At 44.2% G+C, this 27,114-nt stretch overlaps 1 protein-coding gene across 4 annotated transcripts; it reads right to left on the minus strand.

Moving 5' to 3' along the window:
• Positions 1-340: 340 nt before the first annotated feature.
• HDDC2 (HD domain containing 2) lies at positions 341-27,114 on the minus strand. Of its 4 annotated transcripts, none has more exons than XM_032862457.1 (6): positions 27,040-27,114; positions 23,882-24,003; positions 21,812-21,914; positions 16,826-16,894; positions 4,541-4,679; positions 341-658 (listed from the first exon to the last, which is right to left on the minus strand). In XM_032862457.1, the coding sequence occupies exons 1-6, from the start codon at positions 27,070-27,072 to the stop codon at positions 561-563; spliced, it is 564 nt and encodes a 187-aa protein (XP_032718348.1). In that variant the 5' UTR covers positions 27,073-27,114; the 3' UTR covers positions 341-560. The 4 variants fall into 4 exon arrangements, 2 of the variants coding, with proteins under 2 accessions (XP_032718348.1, XP_032718347.1); XM_032862456.1 differs by lacking the exon at positions 27,040-27,114 and adding an exon at positions 26,650-26,727; XR_004383242.1 differs by lacking the exons at positions 4,541-4,679; positions 27,040-27,114 and adding exons at positions 19,879-20,066; positions 26,650-26,727 and having other exon boundaries at positions 603-658.

The raw sequence follows: 27,114 nt of genomic DNA on the forward strand, positions 1-27,114 counted from the left end.
ATTAGGGGGAGAAGCAGAACCTGTTAACAGGTTTACAAGTCTAAGATCATGGGCTTAGAGCAGGTCACAGTGAAATGAACAATGTGGCTCCACAGAGCGATCGTCTGAACAAAGCAGCATTTCGTAAATGGGTTGTGATATGTTCTCTTCCTTGGAGGCTTATCACTAAGTCAGCAAGAATCTGTCCTCAAAAGTCATCATGACTTAATTTTCCATCATTCCATGAATTGGGACTTCAAGGCTGGAGGTGATTAGAATAAAATGATTTAAAATCTCCAATAAATATTCCAAAGCTTAAGGTTTTAAATATTTATTTAGTGCATACAAAGCTCCCCCCGCCCCACCGCCTCCAGCCTTTTCAGGACATTTTCAGGACCATATTCTTTCCCAGCTTCTTTTATTATCCGGGCTGCATCACATGTTTCTTACTGGAGTCCAGGCAATGGAAAATAAACAGACTCACATCTGGGAGATCCACACGGCAACAGTGGCAAAACCCAACGCCACGAAAATGAAAACTACGATGTCTGTCACAGGAGTGCAGCAAGAGAGAGGACATGTCAGGAGGTTGGCTTGTCAGGGGCAGCAGCTATATTGGCGTTTCTTTCTGCCTCAAGTTCAGAAACAAGTTGGACTATCTCAGGGTGACTGAATTTTCCTGCAAGGCAAGAAGACAGGGAAAAATAAATTGACAAGAGAATCCATCAATGTCCCAGCTTGATCCCAGGCTTGTCAGGGGCTCGGCTCTGTGATTCACTCTATGCAAGGGCTCTGCAGAACACAACTCCAGGTTCTAAAGATCATGCTCCGTCACCCGGATGCCACCAAGCATTAGGGATGAGGATCGGACAAAGAACTGTCCCATTAGGCAGAGCTAAGAGAAACCTCACCAGGCTGCCTCTGAATGCATCTACTAGGAACTACAAAGAAACTCAGGTAGGACAGCACCCAGAGAACTGAGAGCAATCCCTGTCCCTTCTGAAACTGCAGTGGAGGGTAATAAAGCACCAACATCAGAAAGACTAGTAGGAAGACAGAAGGTCTAGGCTGTCCCACAGTGCAAACGTGCCTCTCTGCAAACACTTCTACACTAAAACCCACTGATCAGTGCTGTCTTCCCTGCCCTTCAGCCCTCCCAGATTTCTGTCCTGGGCAGCAACCAGCCTGCAAGCTATCGCCCCATGTGGCTGGCACACGGGAATATTACACCCACCATCCACTCCCTGTTTTTCTGGTTTTTGGAGGTTTTGTTTTATTTTGTTTTTTTGCCAATGCCTTTTATTGTTTACTGTTCATTCCACATTTAACTCTGTTCCATTTACTCCCTATTCTCAACCACTTCTTTGAACCTTCCCTTCACCTTCTTGCCCTAATGTCTGGCTTGTCCTGAGGCTATGGCTTTCCCTGCAGCCTTGTTACACAGCGGCTGTTTCCTCTCTCACATGGCTCTTGTTACTGGGCCTGGGGCTGCCCTCTATGCTCCCAGTTGCCTCCTGGCCACCCTCGGCCCCACTGTGTAAAGGTCATGCCGTCAGACTATTACCGCCATTCCACCAAAATAGCTCTTATTGAGGACATGCCAATTAGCTCCATGTGGCTAAATCTGATGGCTCCTCTTTCCCCTCCTGAAACACTTTCTTCCCTTTGCTTTCGGGACCCCTGATTTTCTCATTTGAAACCTGTCTTTCCCCCATCTTCTCCATCTAGTGGCAACTCCATTCTTCTGTAGTTGCTCAGACCAAAATCCTTGGACTTCTCTCATAAACACCACCACACAAATCTTGCCAACCTTTATATTCAGAATATAACCAGAATCTGACCACTCCTTCCTTTTTCTACCACTACCACCTGGCTCAAACCACTAGGAGACTACAATAGCCCCAGTCTCTCCACTTCCAGCCCAAGTGACCCGTTCAAAACACAGGTCAGATCACACTTGTCCTGTAGTCCACCTTCTCCAAGGGGTCCCCATCTTGCTCAGAGCCCATGCCAACCTCATATACTGGCCGGAGGGCCCCCGCCTACCTCTTTAGCCTCACCTGCAACCCTCTCCTCTCATCCACCCCCACAAACCACATTGGCCTCCATGCTGTTCCTCAACACACCGAGTTTCAAAAAGAAAAGAGAAAAAGCCGTAAGTGGTGACTGAATTAGAGAAATAAAAATGTCTTATCAAACAAAAGCTTTTATTTCCCCTTCAAAATCCTCATAAGGGGGCACCTGGCTGGCTCAATCGGTAGAGCATGCGACTCTTAATCTCAGGATCATGGGTTCGAGCCCCACGCTCACACTGTGCAGTTTACTAAAAAGAGAAATCCTCATAAGGGTCACAGTGTAAATCTTCATCTCTCCTTAACTAAACTTGTTTTTTTTTTTTCTTTAAGCATTATTGGGATAAGTAGGAAACCATCCTTATATCAGTTTTCATTACTTATAATTATTAAATTTTTTAGTAGAGTAGTGCACCAGAGTGGAAAGTAAAGTGAACTTTAACCCCAATTCAGCTGAGGACACATCAACCTCTTTCTCAGTTCAAGTTTCTTCCTCAATAAAATGTGGACTTTAAACCAGATGACCTCCTACATCCCATTTTTTGATTCTTCTAGGAGTTTCATGTTTCATTTTCTATTTTTCACTGTGAATATATCAAAATAGAAAATGATAGCATTAAAATGCAAAGCACTACACAGACATGACTTGTATTTTAGTTACATTATTGGCAAAATATGCTACCTTGGAACCTAATCATTGCTTACAATGGGTCAGCAAACCTTCTCTGTAAAGAGTAAGACAGTAAATACTTTAGGCTTTGTGAACTATGTGGTCTCTGTTGCCAACTACTCAAGTCTACTCAATTCTGTTGCTGTGGCTGTAAAAGCAGTACAGATAATACATAGAGAATAAGTGTGGCTGTTTCAATAAAACTTTATTTATATGAACAAGCAATAGTCCAAACTTGGCCCATGAGCCATGGTCTGCGGATCCCTAGTCTAGACTGCTATTCTAGTTAACTGAAGTCAGACATTTTTGAGCACCACCTGTATCAAAAACAGTTGAGACAAACCTGGTCTTGGCCCTCAAAGAGTTTACTATGGTGTAGGATGAGCAACTGGAGGTCTGGGAAGAGACCCAACAAGAAACATCACTAAAGAGAACACAAGTCAGACTGTCACAACACTATGGAAAGCTCTAGACCAAATGGAGACTGCGCAAAAAGAAGGGAACGCCTCATTCTGATGGGGGGGGTGGGAATCAGAAATGGAGACCAGGGAGAGGAGTGGCCTCGGATGGGAGAGCTTTTGAGCCCAGAAGTTTTAAAAATGAAGATATGATAATAACTATGTCTGCAGAGGAGGAAAACACTGTGATCTGCAGGGAGAGCTGGAAGCCCAGCTGGCGGAGTTAGCAGGTGATGACAAGAGTCCAATACAGAAATAACAAGGGCCTCATCTGAGGCAGAGGAAGTGGGGCTGGAAAAGACGGAAGGAAAATCGAGTCAACCTCATGATGAGGCACGTCATATCCTGGAGCCCCGCCTGTGAGCCGGGAGTGACATGACGTCCTGAGGAGTCCCAGAGGGGCACTCTAGCAGCGCTCTGAGGGCAAATGGGGGTCGAGCTGAGCCTGAGGGACTCCAGAGTTGAGGTGGGGGAGACAAGGAAGGACGGAGCTGTGCTCCAGGGAGCCACACAAACAACAGTCAGCAGTCCTACAGGTACAGAGCTTCACCAGGAATTGCATCACAATGAAGACAGCAAAGGCTTATTGCCTGGTATTATTCTAAGCACCTCGCACTAGATCCTCAAATAACCCTATAAAGTAGATTCTATAATAATCTTTATTTAAAAAAAATTTTTTTTTTTTAAAATCTCTATATCCAGCATGGTCCTCAAACTCACAACTCTGAGATCAACAGGTGCGTGCTCTACCAACTCAGCCAGGACAGTGCCCCTATAATTATCCTTATTTAAAAATATGGGAACTAAGGCCCAGAGCCAGTTTAAGTAATTTGCTGGAAGTTACATGCATTACAAGAGGCAGAACTAGAACCAGTTGAACACCAGGTCTGCGCCAAGAAGCGCTATAATGACCACAGTGACTTCAACTGTTTGGGGTTTTCTACTTTTAACATCTCTTTTTCTACCTCCATCTTCTATGACTTTACTTCTATCAAGCACTTCCAGATTATAAGGCACTTTCATAGATATTCTCTCTTGAAACTCAAAACCCACCTGTGACTCCAATAAGTAAGTTCTATGCTTTCCACTTTTCAGGGAAGATACAGAGAGGCCAGGACACCGCCCAGGGGTGCAGAGGCAGGTGGGAATGTGAACCTGGCTTGTGGCTCAGGGCCCAGGGTGCCAGTGCTCTCACACACCAGGCTGCTCCTCCCTGGGAAGCCCACCACGTCCCGGTCAGATGCTCCATAGGGAAGTGTCATTAGAAGGTAACGACAGCAGATCCCACTAATGCGCCGTCAGTCGCTACACTAGGAGTGAGGCCAGCTACAACAGTGTTTACTGAACACAACCCAGGGTACCTGCTGTGGAATCATAGAAATCCTGCAGCCTCCCGGGTCTGTCCTCCAGGTCTTCATACTCGGATGCCTGGAGAATCATCTCACATTGGTCCAGCTGCTTCACAAACCTGGCTTCTGCACTTGACTGGCTCTCATACTCCTAAGGAAAGGGGCCATGAACACAGCACGGTCAGAGCTGCGGGACGGGGTACTCCAGGCGAGTTCTGATTCTAGTATTGAAATCAGACTCATAGCTAAAAGCACATTCTGTATTGGCCACCCCACCCACGCAGCCACAAGCCCGTCGCAGAGACGCTGCCTCTGTGACATCCCCGCTCACTCTCAGCACCCCGTGCAAGAGGGATGTGCTTGCCATGCTGCATAGTCTGCCAGATGCCCCCAGAGTCCCAGCTGTCCGTATCGACACTCCAAGCATTCTTCCTACCAGCTGGTACCCTGTCTTCGAGATCGTCATTTCATCCACCAGAGTGGTGGTCTTTTTAACTTCTAGCTACTATTTCATCGCATGCTTCTCAAATTACTTCCCTCCCCATTTAAAAACAGTCAGACTTCCTTTTCCTTTTTAAGTGAATTTCTAGCTTTCTCATTGAATTTTGGCTGTCCCTTTACAATGGAAACCTCTGTCCTTGCTTTCCAAACAGGTCCCCCTGGGGTATGACTCTGGAGGACACAGGCAGGACCGGCAGGTTCTTTGTGCAATGGCTGGTCGTGTGTGTGTGGTGCTGAAGGCAGTGGACCGGGAGCAGCTTTTTTGCCTTTCCTCTGCCCTCCGGTCCCTCCCTCCTCAGTGGAAAACCTGACAAGCTACAGGAGGGCTGCTTCGTAGAGCAGGACACCTGTCACACAACCATAAGTCCCAATTAATACTATATAGAATCATTTTTCTATTAAGACCAGAGTGTTCCCAACTGGTTTCCCTGCAAAGTTCTCATTTGTAATTCCACCCCAGATGCGTCTGGATAATGAGCCTGTCATGCTTTCTTGGCAGGGTGATGTGATGTGAATCACTTAAGGTTTCTCGATTTTTATTAGATGTCTTATTCTTACAAACGCAGCTATTTGGAATTTGATAGAGCTGAAAAGTATACAGGGAAATCGTTTTAATATGAAACCAAATACATTTTGTTTAACTTCAAAGGCCCTTAAAAATAATTATCTTTATTTAAATAGTTATTCACATTTAAAATCATATATTTATATTTAATCATTCAAGTTCCTTATTCAACACCAAAGAAGTGGAATGTACTCAAGGCACAGCAGTTCAGGATTTTTCTCTTACTGGAAGTAAGAAAAAAAGATTTCAAGACCATTAAGCAATGACCACACACTGTATAACAAATTCTGGTGAAATTACATGTTTCTTTTAAAAATATAAATTGTTGGTTTTTTCCTCAAGAAGCAATGGTACAGGCACTTTCCAATTTAATTTTCCAACAATGAGGCAGGGCAAGGAAAACAGTGAGGCCAAGAAAGCTCTAGAAGTAAGAAGACACCATGGCATCTTTGAGAGCTTAATCCAAGCAGTTTCTCATGACAGGAGGCAGAATTAATTGTAGGAGGAAGAGGTTGAAGGCGGGTGAAGGGTCAGCTCCTGAAAGGCCCTGTGGTTTGTGATAAGGGGTTTCAGCTTATCCTGCAGCGACTGGACGTCACTGGAAGGTTTCAGGCCAGAAGGGTCATGATCAGATCTGTGCTTAGAAAGATCATCTTACCTTCCGTGGGGAAAACGGCTAGATTGGAGGCAGAAAAATCGGGCTCTGAGACTTGGTAGCACCAGCAGAGCAGCTAGGAGAATCTGGTCTGGTCTAATCGCATGGCAGTGAAGATGGGACGAGTGGGCAGATTTGAGAAACACTAAGGACAAAGAAGTGAACCAAAATAGGAACGTGGATGAAAGGAAAGGTTGAAAAGGACTTCCTCGTTTCTGGCATGGGTAACTCAAGAGGGAGCAAAGGGGAGAAAAAGAGACCCAAAAAACTGACAGAGCAAAGAAAGAGCAAAACCAAAACCTAATGAATACTTATAACAAAACTACAGAACACAATGTTACCATGAACCACAAAATATATGTGAAGTGGGGACAAATCACCTCTAGCCATAAGCCCTGCTTTCCATCAGCAGGAGCAACAGGGCATGGGATGGACCTGAGAATAGGAAACCCTCAGCTCCAGCAGCCGCTGACACAAGCCCAGCCCTGGTGAATTCGCCAGCCTGACCAGCAGGGGGCTCTCTCCAGAATAGGGCCCCACAGAAAGAGAAACTGCAGGGGGCGCAATCAAAACTGAGTGGGGTCAGGATAACAAGAAGAAAAGAAAAAGTCCAGATGAAAGTGGGGAAAGAGAACAAAGCCAGGGAATCTCTGAACGCAGGCCACCATATATTTTAACAGTACATTAAAAAAAAAAAGAAAAAAGAAAAAGAAAAAGAAAAACAACAAAGCAGACAAGGAAGTTCTGTGAAGTTCAAAAAGTTATCTGGGAGCATGTGGGTGGCTCAGTCGGTTAAAGGTCCAGCTCTTGGTTTCAGCTGAGGTCACGATCTCAGGGTGGTGGGATCAAGCCCTGCATCGGACTCTGCACTCAATGGGGAGTCTGCTTGAGATCCTCTCTCTCCCTCTCCCTCTGCCCCTTTCTACCCTCTCAAATTAGTAAATAATTTTTTTTTTAAGTTATCTGAACCAGGTTTCGTTCCACAAGTCTGGGAAAACTAGTTGTGTATCAAAATGAGCACCGAAGATCAGAAAGCACAGAGATCAGGTCCCAAAGAAGCCTACCAGAAGCTAAAGAGAGCAAGGAGCAAAATGACATCTCTACAGACAATTCACATCAGAAAGACATCCTTAGTTTTTGCTAAAAGGATCAAATCTATAAGAAACTATTTCAAAAAGAACTAAAAGATGCTAAGAAAATGTTAAGACATGAAAGAACCATATAGAAAACATTAGAGATAAAAGAAAAGTCATTTTGCAGTGAAGGCTAAGCAAACAGAACACAGGGATACTTAAACATACCTTAAAAGAAATTGAAATTGAAAAGGTTAGGTTTGGAAGCCAAAAAGATATGAAGAAGATGTAAAGGATCTGAGGGAAGGTGACAAATATCCCAAAGACGGGCAAAGAAGAACCAACATACAGATATGTCACCATTTTGGAGGAAAAAAGGAAACCAAAGTAAAAGAAAAACTATTCAAAAAATTTTTCTTGAAATTAATTTTTTTTTAATCTGAAAGTATATATTGAACACACACACTAAGTAGCTAAGGATATTTACCCAGAAGGACCAACACTAAGACACAGTCTAATAAAATTACCATATATATGAAAAAAAAATCCTTTGGACACCTATGCAGAAAAAGCATTGGACATATATGGAAAATAAAATTATTAGACTTTGCTTTATGAGCAAAGAGAATGGGAGTAATGTTTTTAAGACATTCAAGCAAAGAAACTGGGAGCCAAGGATTTTTTTTTTTATCAAGTGAAACTGACCTTCCAGTTTAAAGAACACAGAGGCAAGTTTAGAGCATATTGTTCCTGTGAGCCCTTTTTGAAGAACCTACAAGAAGACAAGTTTCAGACAGCCAAAATGACCAGGACAAACTGATGTAAGGACGGGTAGAGAGCATCAACAGATACTTGCAGAACTAAGACTCAATGAGGTATAAGAAACAATACATTATGGTTAATGTAATGTAACGGTAATGTAACAATCTAGACAGAGTATGATCTCGGTAGACTACAATGACAAAAAAAAAATACAGGAATAATAGAGATAGCAGAGGCAAAACAGTTTTTTAAACTGTTTTCAGTAAATGGAATTGATGATTGTGCTATATACAATTGTTATTCTGAGATGGGTACATGTGTACAGAAGGATAAAGCCCATATAATCAGGATTCCTTGTGTGGAAGAAAGGATTATGTAGAGGAGATTAAGACATACCATTCAAGAGATTAAGTAAAAACCATGCAATACTGTATTTGAATTAGAAATATCATCATGAACCCACAAGGTAGACACACACATATATCCTAACTCTGTCCATTAAAAAGCATAAATACCATAGACAACCCAGGAGCAGCAAGCACCCGACTGCACATACTGTGGGTCTGGAAATTACACTGCCTACTGAAAAACAAAACAAAACAGGAGGTCTGGCTGTTGCAGATGAATGAGGCTGGACTACACTGCCTGCTATAAAGGAAGTGACCAAAGTCAATACCCCACTCTTCCTAGATGAACTGCAACCAAAGAAAGGAGGAGGAGAAAGCCTCTGCGGGTATAATTACTTCAGCTACTAAATGAAAACAAGACAAAAATAGTATATTATAATTCTCAATGGGATGAAGGGATGTAAGCATCAAGAAAACCCAGACATTATGTGCCTCACAATCAAAGACTCCAACACCATCTACAGTTTTGCCAAAAAGATCCAATGTGAGTCTGATCCAGGCTCTGGATTCAGAGGCCAATGTGCAGAAAATAAAACAGAGGAACAGAACTGCATTATGAGTGTGCAAAACCCAGACTATGGAAAACTCTTTAAGCCAAATGCTCTGGATTCTTCCATAGATAATTTGCAAGAAAGAGAAAGAGATGGGCTGTGGGTCAGAAGGGAGGGGGAACTGTAGATTAAAGGAGATTTAAAAGATACATTAAGCTTTAAAAAAAAATGGACAGGATTAAACTAGAATGTTGGAGGATGACCGCTTGGGTCACAAAACCATAAAGAAATTCAGGTGATCCCTGTGAAAATCAGGGCAGTGGTTACTTTTGGAGGAAGGGAGTGGTTGGCCTTGGTCAGGGCACAAGAAAGGGCTTCTTGTGGGAGTGGCACAGTTCCAGATCTTTTTTTTTTTTTTTAAGATTTTATTGATTTAGGGGGCGCCTGGGTGGCTCATTGGGTTAAAGCCTCTGCCTTCGGCTCAGGTCATGATGGGATCAAGCCCCACATCAGGCTCTCTGCTCAGCAGGGAGCCTGCTTCCCCATCTCTCTCTCTGCCTGCCTCTCTGCCTACTTGTGATCTCTGTCTGTCAAACGAATAAATAAAATCTTTAAAAAAAAAATTTAAGATTTTATTGATTTATTTCACAGAGAGAGAGAGAGCGCAAGCGGGGGAGCTGCAGGCAGAGGCAAAAGCCAGTTTCCTGCAAAGCAGGGAGCCTGATGCAGGACACGATCCCAGGACCCCAAGATCACAACCCCAGTGGAAGGCAGGTGTTTAACCGAGTGAGCCACCCAGGTGCCCCCCCAACAATTCCAAATCCTGATGTAGGCGGTAGTTACAGGGTGTTATCCTTCCAGTAACTCATTATGCTATACACAGGTGTTTGTGTCCTTTTCTGTGTTTTACTTTTCAATAAAATGGTTTTAAAAATAATAAAAATGGGGCTCAGTGGGTTAAATCCTCTGCCTTCGGCTCAGGTCATGATCCTGGGGTCCTGGGATTGAGGCCCGCATCGGGCTTTCTGCTCCGCAGGGAGCCTGCTTCCTCCTCTCTCTCTGCCTGCCTCTCTGCCTACTTGAGATCTGTCTGTCAAATAAATAAAAATAAAAAAAATCTTTAAAAAAAAAAATAAAAAAATAAAAAAATAAAAATAATAAAAATGGCTGAAGAAAATGAGGATGCCAGGATTGGGCTGAGCAAGATATTTAGGTGGAGCTGCTGGATTTGTGAGTCTGGAGCTGAGGAGGAATATGTTCAGGAGAACACAGAGAATTATCAGGATGTGATCCCGGAAGCCTGGGAGGAGTGTGCAGAGAGCAGAAGGCCAAGGACACAGCCCTGGGAAGGAAACATCGGCCCTGACCAACTTGGCCAAGAAAGAGGGACACCTGCACAAACTCTGAAAGAGCCCGGAAGGTACAAAGAAAATCTGGAGGCAGCAACGTCACAGACCTGAGGGATGAGACAGCTTCAACGAGCCAACACCTGTGGCCCAGGCGTCAGGGGCACCTGGGCGACTGGCAGACTCCCCCAGATGGAGCCACACAAGACAGTCCGTGACCTTGGCCAGAGCTGCGCATGGTGGGCCTGAGTCACAGAGCGGCCTGCAGGCCATGGAGACTAGGCCCTATTTGGTGGTGAAGGGAAGGAGGGAAATGTGGTGTCCAGGGAAGTTTATTTCAAAATAGGGTACAGAAACATTACTTATGAGGCTTACAAAAAGCTGAAAAAGTTCCATGCATTTTTCCAAAGAAAAAGCTTTTCTTTTCTCACTGAAGGAGGCAAGATTATTTGTTATCAGCTTGGGGGAGGCGTGACAAAGCAGGTGGAGGAAGAGAGGGGTGGGCAGCTTCTCAGGCTTCTGGCACCTGAGAAGGCTCAGCAGAGCCTGCTGGGTGGGAAGCAAGTGATGCCAGTCCCTAAGGCAGGGACAGGAAGGTCCCTGCATCAGCACTCTGCAGCCTCTGGCTGGGACTCGGGAGCCAAATGATCCAAATGACTCGAACTGGGGTTCTGAGAAGCAACAGAAGAATGAGGAGTTCAAGCAGAAAAGAGATAACAGTCTGGGTCCTGAAAGGGAAGAGAAGGGAAGGAAGGGGCAGGGAGGCCAGAATTCTCCTCCCTTTCCCCTGGAGACAGGCCGGTGGACGGAAGCGTTAGGGGAAGTTTCTCTCTTGCGTCTTCTACTCCACCACCTCCTAGTGACTCTCCCTCGGGGAACTAGGATCCTCATAGTGCTCTGCATCAAACTCCCCAATAAAATACTGTACCTGAACCATGAAGTCCTTGGTATGGAGACTTTTTTAAAGGGTACCTGTAGACCCACTGTATCTCCAACTGACTGAACTTGGGGCAACATGGCGAGAAAATTCGGGGCAGATGGGTACGCCAGGCATCCTGCCTGAGGAGCAGAGCAGCTCCTGATCTGTCTGGGGACTCACAAGGATACTTCTTTAAAGGGAAAGGCAGGTGGTGGGGGAACAACTTTTGTGATACTCGGAGAAAAATGACAGTGTTTTCTCTTGACTTGCTGAAATTTGATTTCACCCTTCTATGACCAAGAACATTTATAATCAAGGACGTTTAACTGCATTAAACAGACATGACCCTCTGGGCTGACAGCTATTTATGGCGGTGAAGAGCTATGATTAAGATTTCAGAAATCAATCAACTGGCATTTTCTGTGTAAGTTGTACTATTCTAAGTTCCCAGGATACAGAATGACCATATTTTCTTAAACCAAAATCAGAACATACAGACTGGAGACAGAGGAAAGATAGAGCTTACCATGCATCAGTCAACATTCCAAGTCCTTTCATATATTAATTAATTTGATTGCCATACAGTCTGTAAGATAGGTATACTATTGCTGTTGCCGTTTTATAAATGAGGACATTGAGTAAGTTGTCCAAGACCATACTGGTACTAAACAGAGTATCTGAACCCTGGAAACTGGATATTGAAGTCCAAGTACTAACGATGGACATAAATTATAAAAATGCTGAAGTTAATATGAGAGTCTGTATACTGGGATGAATAGTGTTTTCCAAAATTTCATGTCTACCTGGATTCTATGAATGTGATCTTATAAGATCTTTGCAGATGTAATCAAACTAAGATAAAGTCATACTGGATTAGGATGGGTTCTAATCCAATGACTGGTGTCCTTATAAGTAGAGAGAAATTTGGGTGTGGATATAGACACGGGGAGACCACCACCTGACTATGGAGGCCCAGACTGGAGCGATGGGTCTGTAAGGAATGGAATGCCAAAGCCAGAAGAGGCATCTCTCAGGGGGCGCCCAGGTGGCTCTGTGAGTTAAGCGTCCAACTCTTGATTTCAGCTCAGGTAATGATCTCATGGGTCATGAGATCAAGTCCAAGTTGGGCTCCTTACTGAGTGTGGACCCTATTTAATATTTTCTCTCCCAGCCCCTCCCCGTCCCACTCACACACACTCTCTCTTTTAAAATAAATAAATAAATAGATAGATAAATAGGCAGGTAGATAGATAGAAAGAAAGAAAAAAAGAAAAATGGAAGAGGCGTCTATGAGAAGCCCGGCAGAGGATTTTGGACTTCTAGTCTCCAGGACTGTGAGACAATAAATTTCTCTTGTTTAAAGCCATCCAGATTTCTGGTAATTGAAATTTACCAGCAGTGCTAGGACACTAAGAGAGCCTCTTACTACAAATAAGGTAGTGGTATGGTGTCCTCAATATGCTAAACCTATAAGTGCTTGTTCAGTTAACCACCACACTGCATTGTGAGAGAAGGAAAATGTTGAACGAGGAGGCAGGCTTTGTCACCTGCTACCTAAGAGACCCTAGGACACAGGTGTTCTTCTAGTTTCAAATTTACAAAATTCTAACAGACACAGTAAAGAACCAAAGAGACAGAATACAGAGATAATTAAAAAATAGGTAAGAATATGAAAGTAGCCATTACATAGTACCAAAGGCATGAGAGAGAGGAAAAAGACAGAGAGAGAGTGAGAATGAGAATGAATTAGTTTTCAAGCGCTGCTCTAAAAAGAACCACATCCTGAGGCTTAAGCAACAGAAAATTATTGTCTCATAACTCTGGAGGTAAAAGTTGAAATCAAGGTGTTGGCAGGACTGGTTCTTCCCAAGGGCGGAATGGAAGATCTGTTTCTGGTCCTTCCCCTTGGCTTACAGAAGGCCTCCCTCATATTCACATGGCGCTCCCCCAATATATGTCTCTGTGTCCAAGTTCCCCTTTTTATAAGGACACCATCATATTGGATTAGGACCCACCCTAATGATCCCATTTCAACTTGATTACCTCTGTAAAAATTCAATATCCCCCCCTCCAACAAATATTTTAATCCTATTGCAAAAAAAAAAAAAAAAAAATCTCCACAGTTACAATTTCCTCTTTGGAGAATACTTGAAATAATATAGTTATATTTCAAGGTGAACAATAAAAATTTGAAATATAATTATTAAAAAAAAAAAAAACTCCTTCACAGTATCAAGAAAAAGCCCTGTCAATTCATTCAACAAATATTTATTGCCTACATCATGTATTATATTTTACTAGGTATTGAGAATAAACTATTGAATGGAAAAGAAAAAAAATCATATATTCAAATAAGAAATAAGGTCTTATTCAGAGGTACATGTGAATTTTAGGGGGACACAACTCAATTCATATCAGAAGAAGAAGAGGGGAGAGGATTATCTTCTGAGGTACTGCCTAGAGCTAGGCTTTTTTGTCAGAAGAGTCTGTGGGCTGTGAGAAACATGTATTATGGAGAGTGACAGTCCAGTTCTTGAAATACAGGCTTAATAGGCACAGAATGGGGAGAAATGGTCCAAGAAATGGGACAATTCTAATGTTTAACACTCTCTCTACAAAATAATATTAGATGTTAGGGATGTCCATTTTCCTGCTCCATTTTCATGATTTCTAAATAAACTTAAATACACATGTGCCCGCCAGCGTCAGCACCCACTTACGTACGCACATTCTTCCGTGGAGAGTAAACACTGGGACTTATTTGTAGGCTCAGTCTGTACCTCTGGGCCCTAGTGACCTTACCCTCTTGACCTTACTTCATTCATAGGGATGTATGAATTGCTTAAGGAAAGTTTAAGAGCCATGAATACTATTCTCTATGAATAAATTTCTAGAATTCTATCTGAAAAATGTGTTGCTGCTTATTTATATGGTCTTCATTTTCCCCCCTCTGGCTCTTCATAGAAAAACAAACTCCCAAACCTCGTAGAGTATGCAAACATGACGTTCATGCCAGAAAGCAAAAAGCTTACAATTTTTCTCCTCCACACCAATCAACATCCCACAGTCTTACCAATGAAGTTATTTAATTCCTTGCTATTTTCTTTTAAGCTCTTGGCTGGCCTGGCAACAATTCTCAAGAAATTGAAATTGAGAATTGTCGGGCACCTGGGTGGCTCAGTGGATTAAGCCTCTGCCTTCAGCTCAGGTCGTGATCTCAGAGTCCTGGGATTGAGCCCCGCATCCAGCTCTCTGCCCAGCGGGGAACTCTCTTCCCCTCTCTCTCTGCCTGCCTCTCTGCCTACTTGTGATTTCTCTCTCTGTCAAACAAATAAACAAAATCTTTAAAAAAAAAAAAAAAGAAATTGAGAATTGTCACATTCCAAGTGGCCAACTGTGTACCTGGCCTGAGATCTTCCTTAACAAGCTTAATTAACTCAACCAATGACTTTTACAAGATCATAAAACTATCACTTGTTTGGGAGGTTATCAAGTCACTTAATGCTCTGAATTTTATAAATTTTTTTCCAAATCCAAAGTCTTTTTGTCATGTTTTCATTTGGAAGCTACTTAAAGAAGATTTTGCAGTAAATTGAAAGTAAGTTAATTTTTGTAATTAAAGAAAATTTTGCCGTAAGCTTTTTTAGCCAGTTGCTGATTGCTAACTGAGAAAATAATTTAACAGATACTGCCACTGTGTTCACAATAATTAGGGAACACAAGGTACCAATTCTTATAAAACGTTTTCAAATTCTGGGAGTCTTTCCTTCTTAGAGACAGGGAATTAGTTTCATAAGCTCAGTGCCATTTTTTTCTTCCTGTGTATGAAATGCAGCCCAACTCCACTCCATTATCCTCAATTCATACTGTTCCAGAAGTTCACTTGCGAATACATACTTTGGCACAAGGGACTCTTATGCCTGAAGCAACCCCATTATAGCTAGTAACAGACACCACCTGAGCCAGCCTCCAGCTAGAGGCCATGCATATTTTGCTAAATTTAATTTTCACAATTATTTGGCAAGGCAGGCATTAACGGCACACAGTCTTTTACCTAAAAACCGTTTCAGTTTTCAGCATATTTTTAATTTAGAAAATAATAAGGGGCGTACAGGTACATGTTATAGAAAACTCCTAGTGGGGTCCAGGGCAGGCTCGGTTGCCAAACAGATGAGTATTTCTACATTAAAGCATATTAATTTTCACACTAAGGGGGGTGGGTCAGGGCAGGCGGACTCTAAACAGCCTCATAGTGATTCAGGTAAGATTTTACTGTGTGAGGTCAAGTTAGATCAGGTTTTGTTTTGTTTAGGTTTGGTTTGGTTTTGGTTTTGTTTTTAAATGGCTCCCTGAACTCTGTAGATTTCCTAACTGCGGCTAAGGGCATGCGGAGCTGTATTCCCACGTTCTAGGAGAAACAGGCCGGCAAGAGCCAAGCCCCTCACCTCAAGAGAAGTGGGGTTCAAATCCAGGTCTCTCTGGCACCAAGCACTGCCCTCTGCATCAGAGCCTGCTGTCTCACAAGGGAAGGATGCTTATGTCACCCTCTAATCCAGCTAAACCACAGAAATGACAGCACGCCACAGAATCAGACCACTGAGTAAAAGGCATTTTTAGGAGACACATCTATTCAGCATTCAACACTGACACTTTCTCAACCTGTCCCCCCGGCTTCCCAAGTCAAGGGAAGAGCTGACTGGCATGCTGGGCAATGGGGAAGTGAACTCTGCCAGCTTTGTGGCTCAGAGGAGAGAAGGCGGGGGGCGGGAGGGCAGAGGATGTGAAAGAAAAAGTGGAAAGTCAGCCTCTGAAGGCAGGAGCAGGGAGCAGGGCTTTGAAGGACCTGGGAGAAGTGAGAGTGTGAGGTAGCGATCGAGGATAAGGAGGGGCGCTAGGGGCTCCAGCAAGGAAGGGCCGGTGTAGACTGGAAGGAAGTGAGAAACTGTGGTAGAAAAGGGTCTGTTTGTTGTTTTCCCTTCACAAACGAAAACCAGCACTAGGAGCGGGGAGCAATGGGAACACAATGGCTTTCTTGGCTCTTTCCACTCTTCCTCCAGGCAAAAGGCCTCCCCTCTTGCCAGCAAGCTCTGGGAGGGGAGTGAGCACCCACAGGGCCCCCACTCTGTCCTCCAGGGGCATCCTGGAAGCACTTCACGTGGACCCGACTCAGCCCTGGAGCACCCTTCCAGGTTTCACAGATGGGTGACAGGCTCAGAGAGGGGAATATGCCCGAGGTCAGACCCAGTGGTGAGGGCCCACGTTCTTTCCAAGGTCCAGAAATGGGTAGGGATGATGTAGCGAAGGTGGCAAGGGCAATGCAACAGGAAATCCAGGGGACTGTGAGTCAAGATCTGTGCCAGGCATTATGGTGTTAAGGGAAATGGGGAAATTGGAAGGAAGAAAAATTTCTATGAGCCATGAGAAATTCCTGCAGCAGCCAGGAGGTGAGAAACAGACACAAACCAGAAAGCAGTAAGTTAGAGACAGCTGTGATGACAATCTAAGTCAACTAAAACACTGAGGAGCCATATAAATTCAATCACAATACATTAAAATGCAACCTATCATATATACTTACTTCCCAAAGTTCATAAAGTTCCTTCCTGAGATCCTTTGGGAGGAGCTGGGTCAGCTGCTTCATGGCTTCCTGAAATAACAAACAGTTATTTTAATCATGATCACATTTATCTAGTGAACAACTCAACTACAAAAGCCAAATCATGGGCTCAAACTCTTACAAATGGCTCCCCAAAGGGCAGAATATTGGACAGTATTTATGGCTTACAAGGAGGGCAGTTGTGCACATTAAAGAAACATGTGTATTTATTCGTATGGGCTTCGCTGAGCATATGTTTTGTGGTCTGCACCACACCAGACACCAAAAAAAGGACAAGGAAGGAGGAGGGTGTGAGATGATTACAGAAATATCAGAAGTGAGGCCAGGGATTTTACATCTTATGGATGAATGGCAAGATGCCCATGTAAATTTCCAAACAGAAACATACTAAAGTTCAAAACAAACCTGAGAACAAGAATAGGAAAGTAACACTGAATTACAAAGCTCAAAATTGTTTGTATATTACTGTATTCATTTTCTATTATTAATGTTTTTATTGTATAGCATAAGGCACTATGCAAATGGGCAGTTACTGTCATTAACATAAAGGAAATAACACGGGAGTATTTTGGGGCTCACAGACACACGGGCCGAAAGGGGTAGGATATTAAAAGACAATTAGCAGGAAGCCGGGGAGACTCAGTTGGTTAAGTGTCTGCCTTGGACTCAGGTCATGATCCCAAGATCCTGGGATCGAGTTCCACATCAGGCTCCCCGCTCAGTGGGGAGCCTGCTTCTCTCTCTCCCTCTGCCTCCCACTCCCTCTGCTTGTGCTCTCTCTCTCTCTGACAAATAAATTTAAAAAATTAAAAAAACAAAAAAAGGTAAGTAGCTACATCATCCAGGAACCATTCAAGAGCATCCCTGATCACTTCTTATTCTCCCTCTGTAAACATGTCCAGGCGTGGGAATCTAGCACCTCAGGTGGTTGCCCAAATGGGCTGTAGGCAGCTCTGACAGAAAATACTTTTTTATATCAAGCCGAAAACTGTCCATGAAGGTCTACCACTATGCCTACCTCCAACCCTCCGGGATCCCTCCCTCACACACGAACACAAGGTCAAGTGACCCAGCTGGACCAGAATCTGGAAGCCACAGGGACTGGTCCACGGGAGGACCACATAACTCAAACCAGCCACTTGAGGGACATCTGCGTGATTTGTCCAGCAGAGGCGAGGGGGAAAAAATGATACAGAATACCACTACTCCCAGAGCAAACTGTATTTGCCAGTGTCATGGATCAGCCTTAAGTAACTTCACCATCTCCAACGATCTGTAGCACCATGCCTCTCTCAGTGGTATCAAATTTATGGTAGGTTGTGTCTGCGTTCTCCCTTGTTTCTTTTTCATAAATTCTAGTAAAATGGTTGAGAAAATCTTTGCATTCTCAAAAATTAAGGGCGTCTTTATAAACAGATTGCCTTTCTCTACATTATTCCAAAAACACAAGTCTGTCCGTTGCTTTTGTTTGAAAAGAATGAACTAAATAATGTGTATTTATAGGTATGTAAAAACCCAAGCTTTTAGAATATTTTACTCCAGCACCAAACAATGACTGATGTGTGCTCTGACCATAGAGGGAGAGAACGGAACCACACCTCTGTCGTGCCAGATACTCTATTTCTTCAAAGGCAGCCTAAGACTAAAATCAGCTTTTTGGAGATCACATCCAGTTACTGACTTACTGATAAACTTCCTGTTGATTAAAACCATCATGTGCTTTGAAAAACCAAAACAGATAACAAATATGTTGTTGTTCTCTTCTTGAAAACTGAACAATGATTTACTGGATCTCTACTCACTGATATCATTTGTTGTCATAAAATCCGACTGCATTTGGAGACCTCCGACGTAGTCGATACTCCTTATTTGGTAACGTATGCCACAGAACTGTGCCCACCTTTTTAAATGAACCCTTTGAAAAACCCCGGGGTACCTGGCTGCATACGTCAGACTTGCCCTCCCCATGTGAGCCCTGCCACCCCCACTTCTATATGGAGTTTCACCTGGTCCACACACTGATTTAGGGTGATAATTTTCCTAGCTTCCTCCCATTAGCAAAGTGTGCCAGGAATTTGCCAGAAGTCCTGACTGACTAAACTTTCAGCAAACATCCAGTTTTGCGTCAAGCACCCAGAAAGCATCCCGCATCCTTCAGACATCACTTGTGGGGCTGAGCAGTATAGGAGTTGGCTGCAAACTATAGATTCAACTGGGGTTTGGGGCCTGACTCGCCTATGACTGGCTGTGGAACCGTGGGCAAGGTACTTCACCTCTTTGTCCTTCTGGTTTCGCATCTGTAAAACGGGGTGAATAATGGCATGCATCTACCCAGGGGGGCTGTCGGGAGGATGAAACAGGTAATACAAAGCTCGTGCTGTCTGGCACATGATGACCACTCTCTAAAATGTTCACTCTATTTTTCAGTTTCTCTATTTTGCCACATTCACTCCCATAATAAAGCTCGGTTCTCCTCCTTTTAACCTTTTGGTTCTTCAGCAACTTTCAGCAACTTGAACCCTGGCAGATACATACCTACCATGATTCTGCCTTCTGACTTCATGTTTTTGTCTTCAAAAAGCAGTATGACCTGCTATCGCTGTATTCCAGCCCTGAGTTCCAACCCACGGTTCCCGATGGTCCCTACGAAGCGTCATTCGCCAGCTCGCATTATAATACAAAGTTTGTTTTATCTTGTTTAGGAAGGGGGTCAGACAGTATTGCTTTTGGCCCTAAACTTTCTCTTCCGTGCCCTCAATTTCCCTTTCATCTTAATACTGTATACTCTCCTCCAAAACAATCAACCTTCCAAGTTCACCAAGTGTTTTCCTTCCCTCCTACTTCAGTTTAAGCCTTCCTGATGCAGTTGGCTAGCCCGTGGGCAAATCATGCCACCCGATTCTCATTATGTGCATTCCACCCTGAGCCAAGAAACCCTCATTTAATTATTTTAATGCATGGCTCAGACATCCAAATCTTGTTCATAAACACCATCTGCATAAAGAATTGTTCACCTTCCAGATCTTTCTCTCTGTTCCCAAATCCTAACCAGCGGCAGAAAGAGGCAATGGACTCTCGGCCGTCTTCCAACCTTCTGTTTCTTGTCTAGAACCTGTGGTTCTTCAAGATGCTTCCCCTGTCCCTCCGGATTATCGCCTCTGGGAAACGCAGGAGTGGGCAGCGGCCAGGAGGTATAATGAGGCTGGAAAGAGTCCCATCGTTACCAGGATAGGAAGCCCAAGAGGGCAGAAGCACTCTCTCTCTGTTCATGCCCCAGCAGGCCCCTCCACGAGGTGTCACTGGCCAGGCCTCCCCCTGCCAAAACAGTAGCTGGTCTTCTCCCATCTCCAGTGAGTGGAGAGCCTGCCCAGGGATGCTTTTCTTCTCCTAAAGACTCTGACTTGCTCCTCTGTGGAGGAAACATCAAATTCATTATCTACATTCATGGGAGTTTGTCTTTCCTCCTTGCTCTGCGTCACTGCACGGTCTCTGAGGACCCTCTGGTACTTCGATATACCATTTCTCCTCCACGATGTCCAGACTGACCCTTGACTAAAACTAGCCTGCATCCTGAAATGAGCTGTATAATTAGGGAGACTTTTTCCCCATTTCTTTTGTCTTCGTCATGTCATCGCTCAACATCCTCTGGTTCAGAGCTAACTCCTTTCTGCCGCTCGGTATCTTGAACTAATTGGTTTCTTTTCGTAGTAATTCTGCCAGTTGGTCCAGGAACTCTATTCACGTCAGTCTAGACTCCTATAGAGAAACAATGCCTCGGCCTTCTCCGTCTGTATAGGCTGCCATGATACTGAGCCTATATTCTGGATCTGTATTTTGGCAGGAAGAATGCATTCCTTACACGAGTTCCCTTGTTCCCATAATGTCAGAATTCCTAAACTGGTATTCCTTGTGGACCTTCTTGCCTCTCAGGGGATAAAAACAGTGCAGGTTCCTTAACTCCGGTCTCCCCCAGCTCTGAGAACAGCTAGTCAAGCCCACCTGCCCTGTTGAAGCATTTCAATGAAGGATCCATCCACTGAGCAATACAGGACCAATCTCCTATAATAAAAGTAGCTCACAATAATCCCTGAATTGAGAACTAGCCATTCAACATCAAAAAACAAAACAGCAACAGCAACAAAAAACCTTCCTGGATTTTCTGACCTCTGCCTCAAATATGTCTTCCTCTTTGGCCCTGGGCTCTGGATTTAGAGTCCAAATTGATACTGATTTAATATTTTTCTGATGTTCCTTTCCTACTATTACAAATATTTTTCATTACTTTTAACCAATAAATCAAAGACTAATTGAAAATTCACAAGTAATTATAATAATGATTAGACTTGTGATTTACAGCATTTTCCTCCAAAGAGCTTAACCAGGATGGCGAATTCCTTCCAGTTCTAGCCACTTCCCTTGGGCTAATGAAAGCCATACTATCTATGTCCACTATCTATGTCCACCTACTCATGAGAACAGAAACCCAACAGTTTCCTGTCCCTGTGTTAGACAAGGCCGGGAGCAGGCATACTTTCCTGATCTCGTGTTAAACAAGGTTGAGAACAACCAACACCAGTGCGCTACTTCTAGAAATCCTTGCTTCTAGAAGATAAGACCATTCACGGCCCAGATAGAGTAAGCACTAACAGCTTATTCCTCCAGACTCTCCTCTTTGAGACTCTGCCTCACCAGTCTTACCAATCCAACGCTATTTTGTCTTACACTCTGTGCAACCTAACTAGTGGCCTGTCTCATAAGATCCATCTGACCATCCTCCAGCCCAGACCCTCAAACCCTACAAATACCCGCTCCTGATTCCCACCCCCACCCCGACACACTGCTCAAACTCTGTGCTCTCCCTTACTACCACGGGTCCAATGAACTTAGCTTTGCTTCAGCAACAGGGGTCTCTGGTGGTCTCTGGTGGAGTCAAGAGTTAACACTGACCTCTTCTCGCCTATGTTTTTCTTCTTTGGGGATGTTATCTGCTGGCGCTATGTCCCCAACGATGCATTCTGCCATATCATGAACGAGGGCTAGGCGCACACATCTGACCAGATGAGAAATGGTGAATAAGGACACAAAGTTAGATTCGCTACAAGTTCCTTCTATAGACTATCGTGAAGATGCATTTTTTCCCCTCCACCCTTCAGGGTATGTTAATGAAGTATGTTCTTTTTTTTTTTTTTTTTAAGATTTTATTTATTTATTTGACAGATCACAAGTAGACAGAGAGGCAGGCAGAGACAGAGGAGGAAGCAGACTCCCTGCTGAGCAGAGAGCCCGATATGGGGCTCGATCCCAGGACCCTGGGATCATGACCTGAGCCGAAGGCAGAGGCTTTAATCCACTGAGCCACCCAGGCGCCCCAATGAAGTATGTTCTAAAGTAATTCTCTTCTACTAGCCAACAATAATTCTGATTTGAAACTGCTAGTTAATATTCAGCACGATAAAACATGAATGCAGGGGAAACTGTTTAGCGTGAATTTTTTTGTTATTGTTTTAATGGCTATCACTTTAAAGGGTGGACAACTTCAGATGACAAAGCCAGGAGGGGATGATCTGGTTATTGCATTTACTTCCTGATACAAAAGTCAGAACTAATCATTTCCCCAATATACTAGTTAGATGTCAAGATGAGGCTCTTTAGAGAGACATGGGCAGAGCAGGACAGATCTGGGTCCGAATCCAGCAACCATTTACTAGCCGTGTGACTTTTGCCAAGTGACTTAATTTCTTTAAATGTTCGGTTCTGTCATCCTTCATTTTATCATCTGTAAAAAGGGGCAGTAATACATCATAAGGTTGGTAGAAAAACTAAATGGGATCCTGTGTGTTCCTGGCACATGTTGATCATTAGGCCAATGGCTATGATTATCAGTAATAATGATTAGGCCTAACAACCTCCCCATGGTGTACCAACTGCAGCCTGTCTCCGTTACCAGTTTAAATCTCCAACTTCTCTTGGGTTTGTTAGCTCTATTCCACACCATGTTCGTCTTGTGCTTTTTGCCCAAAATCCCACCTCTGTACCACCTATAGAGTAACAGGGCGCCTCAGCTCTCTAATGAAACTTTGATACAATCAAATTGATTTACTTATCATTTCCAAAACAGACCTTTAATTTCGGGGCTTCCGTTGTTATGCCCTCCTCTCTGCACGCTGTGCCTTCTATTTCTCTACCCGGTCAGCTCTTCAGAGATCACCTCTGATCCATTCCGCCCCCTCTATTAAGATCACCCAAGCACATGTGACCTCTTCTATTAGAATATCTTGCTAGTTTTTTTTTTTTTTTCTTAAAATTGTTATGTATTTATCTATTTTTAAAGTAATCCCTAAGCCCAGTGTGGGGCTCAAACTCATGACCCCAAGATCAAAAGTCATGTGCTCTACTGACTGAGCCAGCCAGGCACTCCCAACCTTACTAATTTTTGAATGTAACTAATTTGAACATAACTAATTTTGAACGTAACTAATTTGGGGCTTTTTATAGAAGCCAGTTGGGACCTGTGTCATTCCCAGATTAACTTACTGTTTTACTTTGTTAGGAAACTGTGTCCTGTGCTCAAAAAGCATTTTAGACACCTGTTGACTGAAGGAGAGAATTATCTTTCTCAGCTACCTCTTGCACATACTCCTCCAAAAAATCACCCCACCAATAGGTGCTAGTATTCATGAAAAGGCTACAGCATACTATTACAATGACAGAATTTTAGACACAGCACACTCACTGTCAAAGCCCTGGAAATAGTATTATCACACTTATGTCTTCTTGAGATCACGGCAGGCTCTATCACTTGCCAAGAGAAAACCCAGAACGCACTTTACAACTGAAGCAACCAAGACACGTAATTCCCCTTCCTACAGCCTGAACCTATATGGTTTGCCACAAGTAATTTCTCTTGACAGATCAACTAAAAACTCTCAAGAATTAGATAAAAGCATCAGTCACAAGAAGCAGCACATACCCACAGACCAGAGATTCTAGCAAACATCAGAGTTCATGTCGGCTTACCTGTCTTTGTTAAGATGCTCATCTTTGGTCACCAGAGCCATAACTGCCATCCTGTACATGTGATCTGACACGCTCTCTGGCTTCTCAACATTTCTGTATACCCAGCCAGTCCGTGGGACTCTCTGATGAGAAGGAAGAAGAGAGAGAAGCTTATAAAAATGAGTATTTAATCTGCTATGCTCTTTAAGAGAAGCCCAAGGAATAGGGTATAGAAGCAGGGTCATAGTTTCTCGGAAAGTGTCGAAAAATGCTTAACTAACCAAATGATCAACATCTGGAATCAAACCAGTGAGGTCAGGGAATAAGGAGGAGGAGAGGGAGAAGTAATTCACAAGTATACAGTGCAAGGGTCCAAAGGTCGAGTTACTCTGCATTACTAAGGCATAAATTATGGAACATACATAGGTCCTTTAGACATAAAAATAAAACTGTAAAATATTGTGTTTTCTTAACTATGAGAGTTGAGACTCTTGCCTTCAAACAACCCCATTCAACACATGTAGAAAACACTGGTGAAAGCTCTGAACTTGAAAAAGTGAGTGACAGACTTCCCAGTCTGGAAGCAGAAAGGAGAAAGGCCTTTCTAATTGCTCCTGCCCCAGTCATGATTCTGCTTTCTGTTCAGATCAGGATGCGATCTTGTGAGACTGCATTTTCTCCCCAGGAGTCAACATTTCTGAAGAATTGTATAAACAGTAGCAAGAGCGGCAGGATACAGATAATCTGCTTTTAACTTGTAGAAATTCTGCAAAATCTCCAATTATGGGTAGAGGAGGATAAAATGGAAAGGGAGACCACACAGAATACAACTCCAGTGTGCACTACATAAAATCTTCTGTTTAAAAAAAAAAAATCAATGGAACAGAATAGAGAGCCCAGAAGTGGACCCTTAACTCTATGGTCAACTATTCTTCAAAAAAGCAGGAAAAGAATGTCCAATGGAAAAAAGCCAGTCTCTTCAACAAATGGTGTTGGGAAAATTGGACAGCCATGTGCAGAAAAATGAAACTGGACCATTTCCTTACACCCACACGAAAACAGACTCAAAATGGATGAAAGACCTCAATGTGAGAAAGGAATCCACCAAAATGCTTGAGGAGAACACAGGAAGCAACCTCTTTGACCTCAGCCACAGCAACTTCTTCCCAGAAACATCGCCAAAAGCAAGGGAAGCAAGGGCAAAAATGAGCTACTGGGACTTCATCAAGATAGAAAGCTTTTGTACAGCAAAGGAAACAGTCAACAAAACCAAAAGACAACTGACAGAATGAAAGAAGATATTTGCAAATGACATTATCAGATAAAGGGCTATAGTATCCAAAATCTGTGAAGAACTTACCAAACTCAACATCCAAAGAACAAATAATCCAATCAAGAAATGAGCAGAGGACACGAACAGACATTTCTGCAAAGAGGACATCCAAACAGACACATGAAAAAGTGCTCCACATCACTCGGCATCAGGGAAATACAAACCGAAACCACAATGATACCACCTCACACCAGTCAGAATGGCTAAAAATAACAAGTCAGGAAATGATAGATGTTGCCAACCACGCAAAGAAAGGGGAACCCTCCTACACTGTTGGTGGGAATTCAAGCTGGTGCAGCCACTCTGGAAAACAGTATGGAGGTTCCTCAGAAAGTTGAAAATAGAGCCACCCTACCACTCAGCAATTGCACTACTGGGTATATAACCTAAAGATACAAATGCAGTGACATGAAGGTACACATGCACCCCAATATTTACAGCACCAACGTCCACAATAGCCAAACTATGGAAAGAGCCTAGATGTCCATCAACAGACAAATCGATAAAGCAGATGTGATATAGATCTATAATGGAGTATTATGCGGCCATCAAAAACCACAAAATCTTCCCATTTGCAATGACGTGGATGGAACTGGAAGATATTATGCTAGGTGAAATAAGTCAGAGAAAGACAATTATCGTATGATCTATCTGATATGAGGAATTTGAGAAACAACAGAGAGAGAGGATCCAGGATAGTGGGGGGCGGGGGGGGGAATGAGACAAGATGAAACCAGAGAGGGAGACAAATCATAAGAGACTCTTCATCTCAGGAAACAAACTGAGGGTTGCTGGAGGGGAAGAGGGTGGTAGGGATGGGGTGGCTGGGTAATGGGACATTGAGGAGGGTATGTGCTATGGTGAGCGCTGTGAATTGCATAAGACTGATGAATCACAGACCTGTACACCTGAAACAAATAATACATTATAATCTTTAAAAAAAAAAAAAAAAGTCTTGTTACTTCTAGAAGTAGCTAAGAGGCAGACTTAAAGTACCCACTTAACATCTGCCGAACTGATGGATTCTGCTCTTCCCACCAGCGGCTGCTCTGAGGCCCAGCTGAGGGGTCGTGAGCCCCACGTGTGTTCTGGGCTGAAGCCCGCGGGCAGGGAGGGTCCCACACATCACCGCGCCAGGTGCTCTCCAGAAACCTCACGGAGGACTGCCCAGGCCTCCCGGATTTGCACCAGGCTCATCTCCCCACACAGGATTCTCCCGGCTCAGACTTCACTGGGCCTGCGGTGGGCCCAGCCGCTGCGCTTCCTCCACCCACTGTGCATGCGCGCCCGGGCGCCCACGGGAGCTTCGGGGCCCACCCCTGCAAGGCTGGGAGGGCGCGCGGAGGGCGCAGGCCCCAGCCCCCGCCAGCTGCAGCTCGGGAGGCGGGGGCCACACCGGCCTCTCCCCGCGCGCCGCTCGCCGGGCCCCAAACGGCCCCGCCGGGCGCCTGCTCACCTTGAGCTGCCCCACCAGCCGCAGGAACCGCAGCAGGTTCCGGGCCCCCCCGCCCGAAAGGGCCGCGGCAGAAGCCATGCGGCCTCGGGTCCCGCACGTCCCAGCAGGCCGCGTGGCCGCCTCCCGAAGCTCCTCCCCCTCCTCCGCCTCCTTCCCACCCCTGCGCCAGCTCCTCCGCCTCCTCCCTCCCACTCTTTCTCGCTCCTCCTCCTCCTCCCTCCTCATCCCTCTCTTTCCCTCCCGATCCCTTCCCGATTCATTTACTCACCGGGTTTTCCCAGACCCTTATGGAAAAGAGGTGTCCCACCTTCCAGGCCTCCGGGGCTGCCCCCAGAGACTGCGTCATCCCGGGGCCGATCGAGTGCTCGGTGCGTTCGAGTCGCTCCTTACCTGTTTGCTAATCCCCACTGGAGTGAACGCCATCGAACTTTTAAAGGGATTGCTGTTGGGTAGGGGGGAGAGACG

This window comes from Lontra canadensis, unplaced genomic scaffold (assembly GCF_010015895.1).
Source record: "Lontra canadensis isolate GAN:19392208 unplaced genomic scaffold, GSC_riverotter_1.0 scaffold23, whole genome shotgun sequence".
NCBI lineage: Eukaryota > Metazoa > Chordata > Mammalia > Carnivora > Mustelidae > Lontra > Lontra canadensis.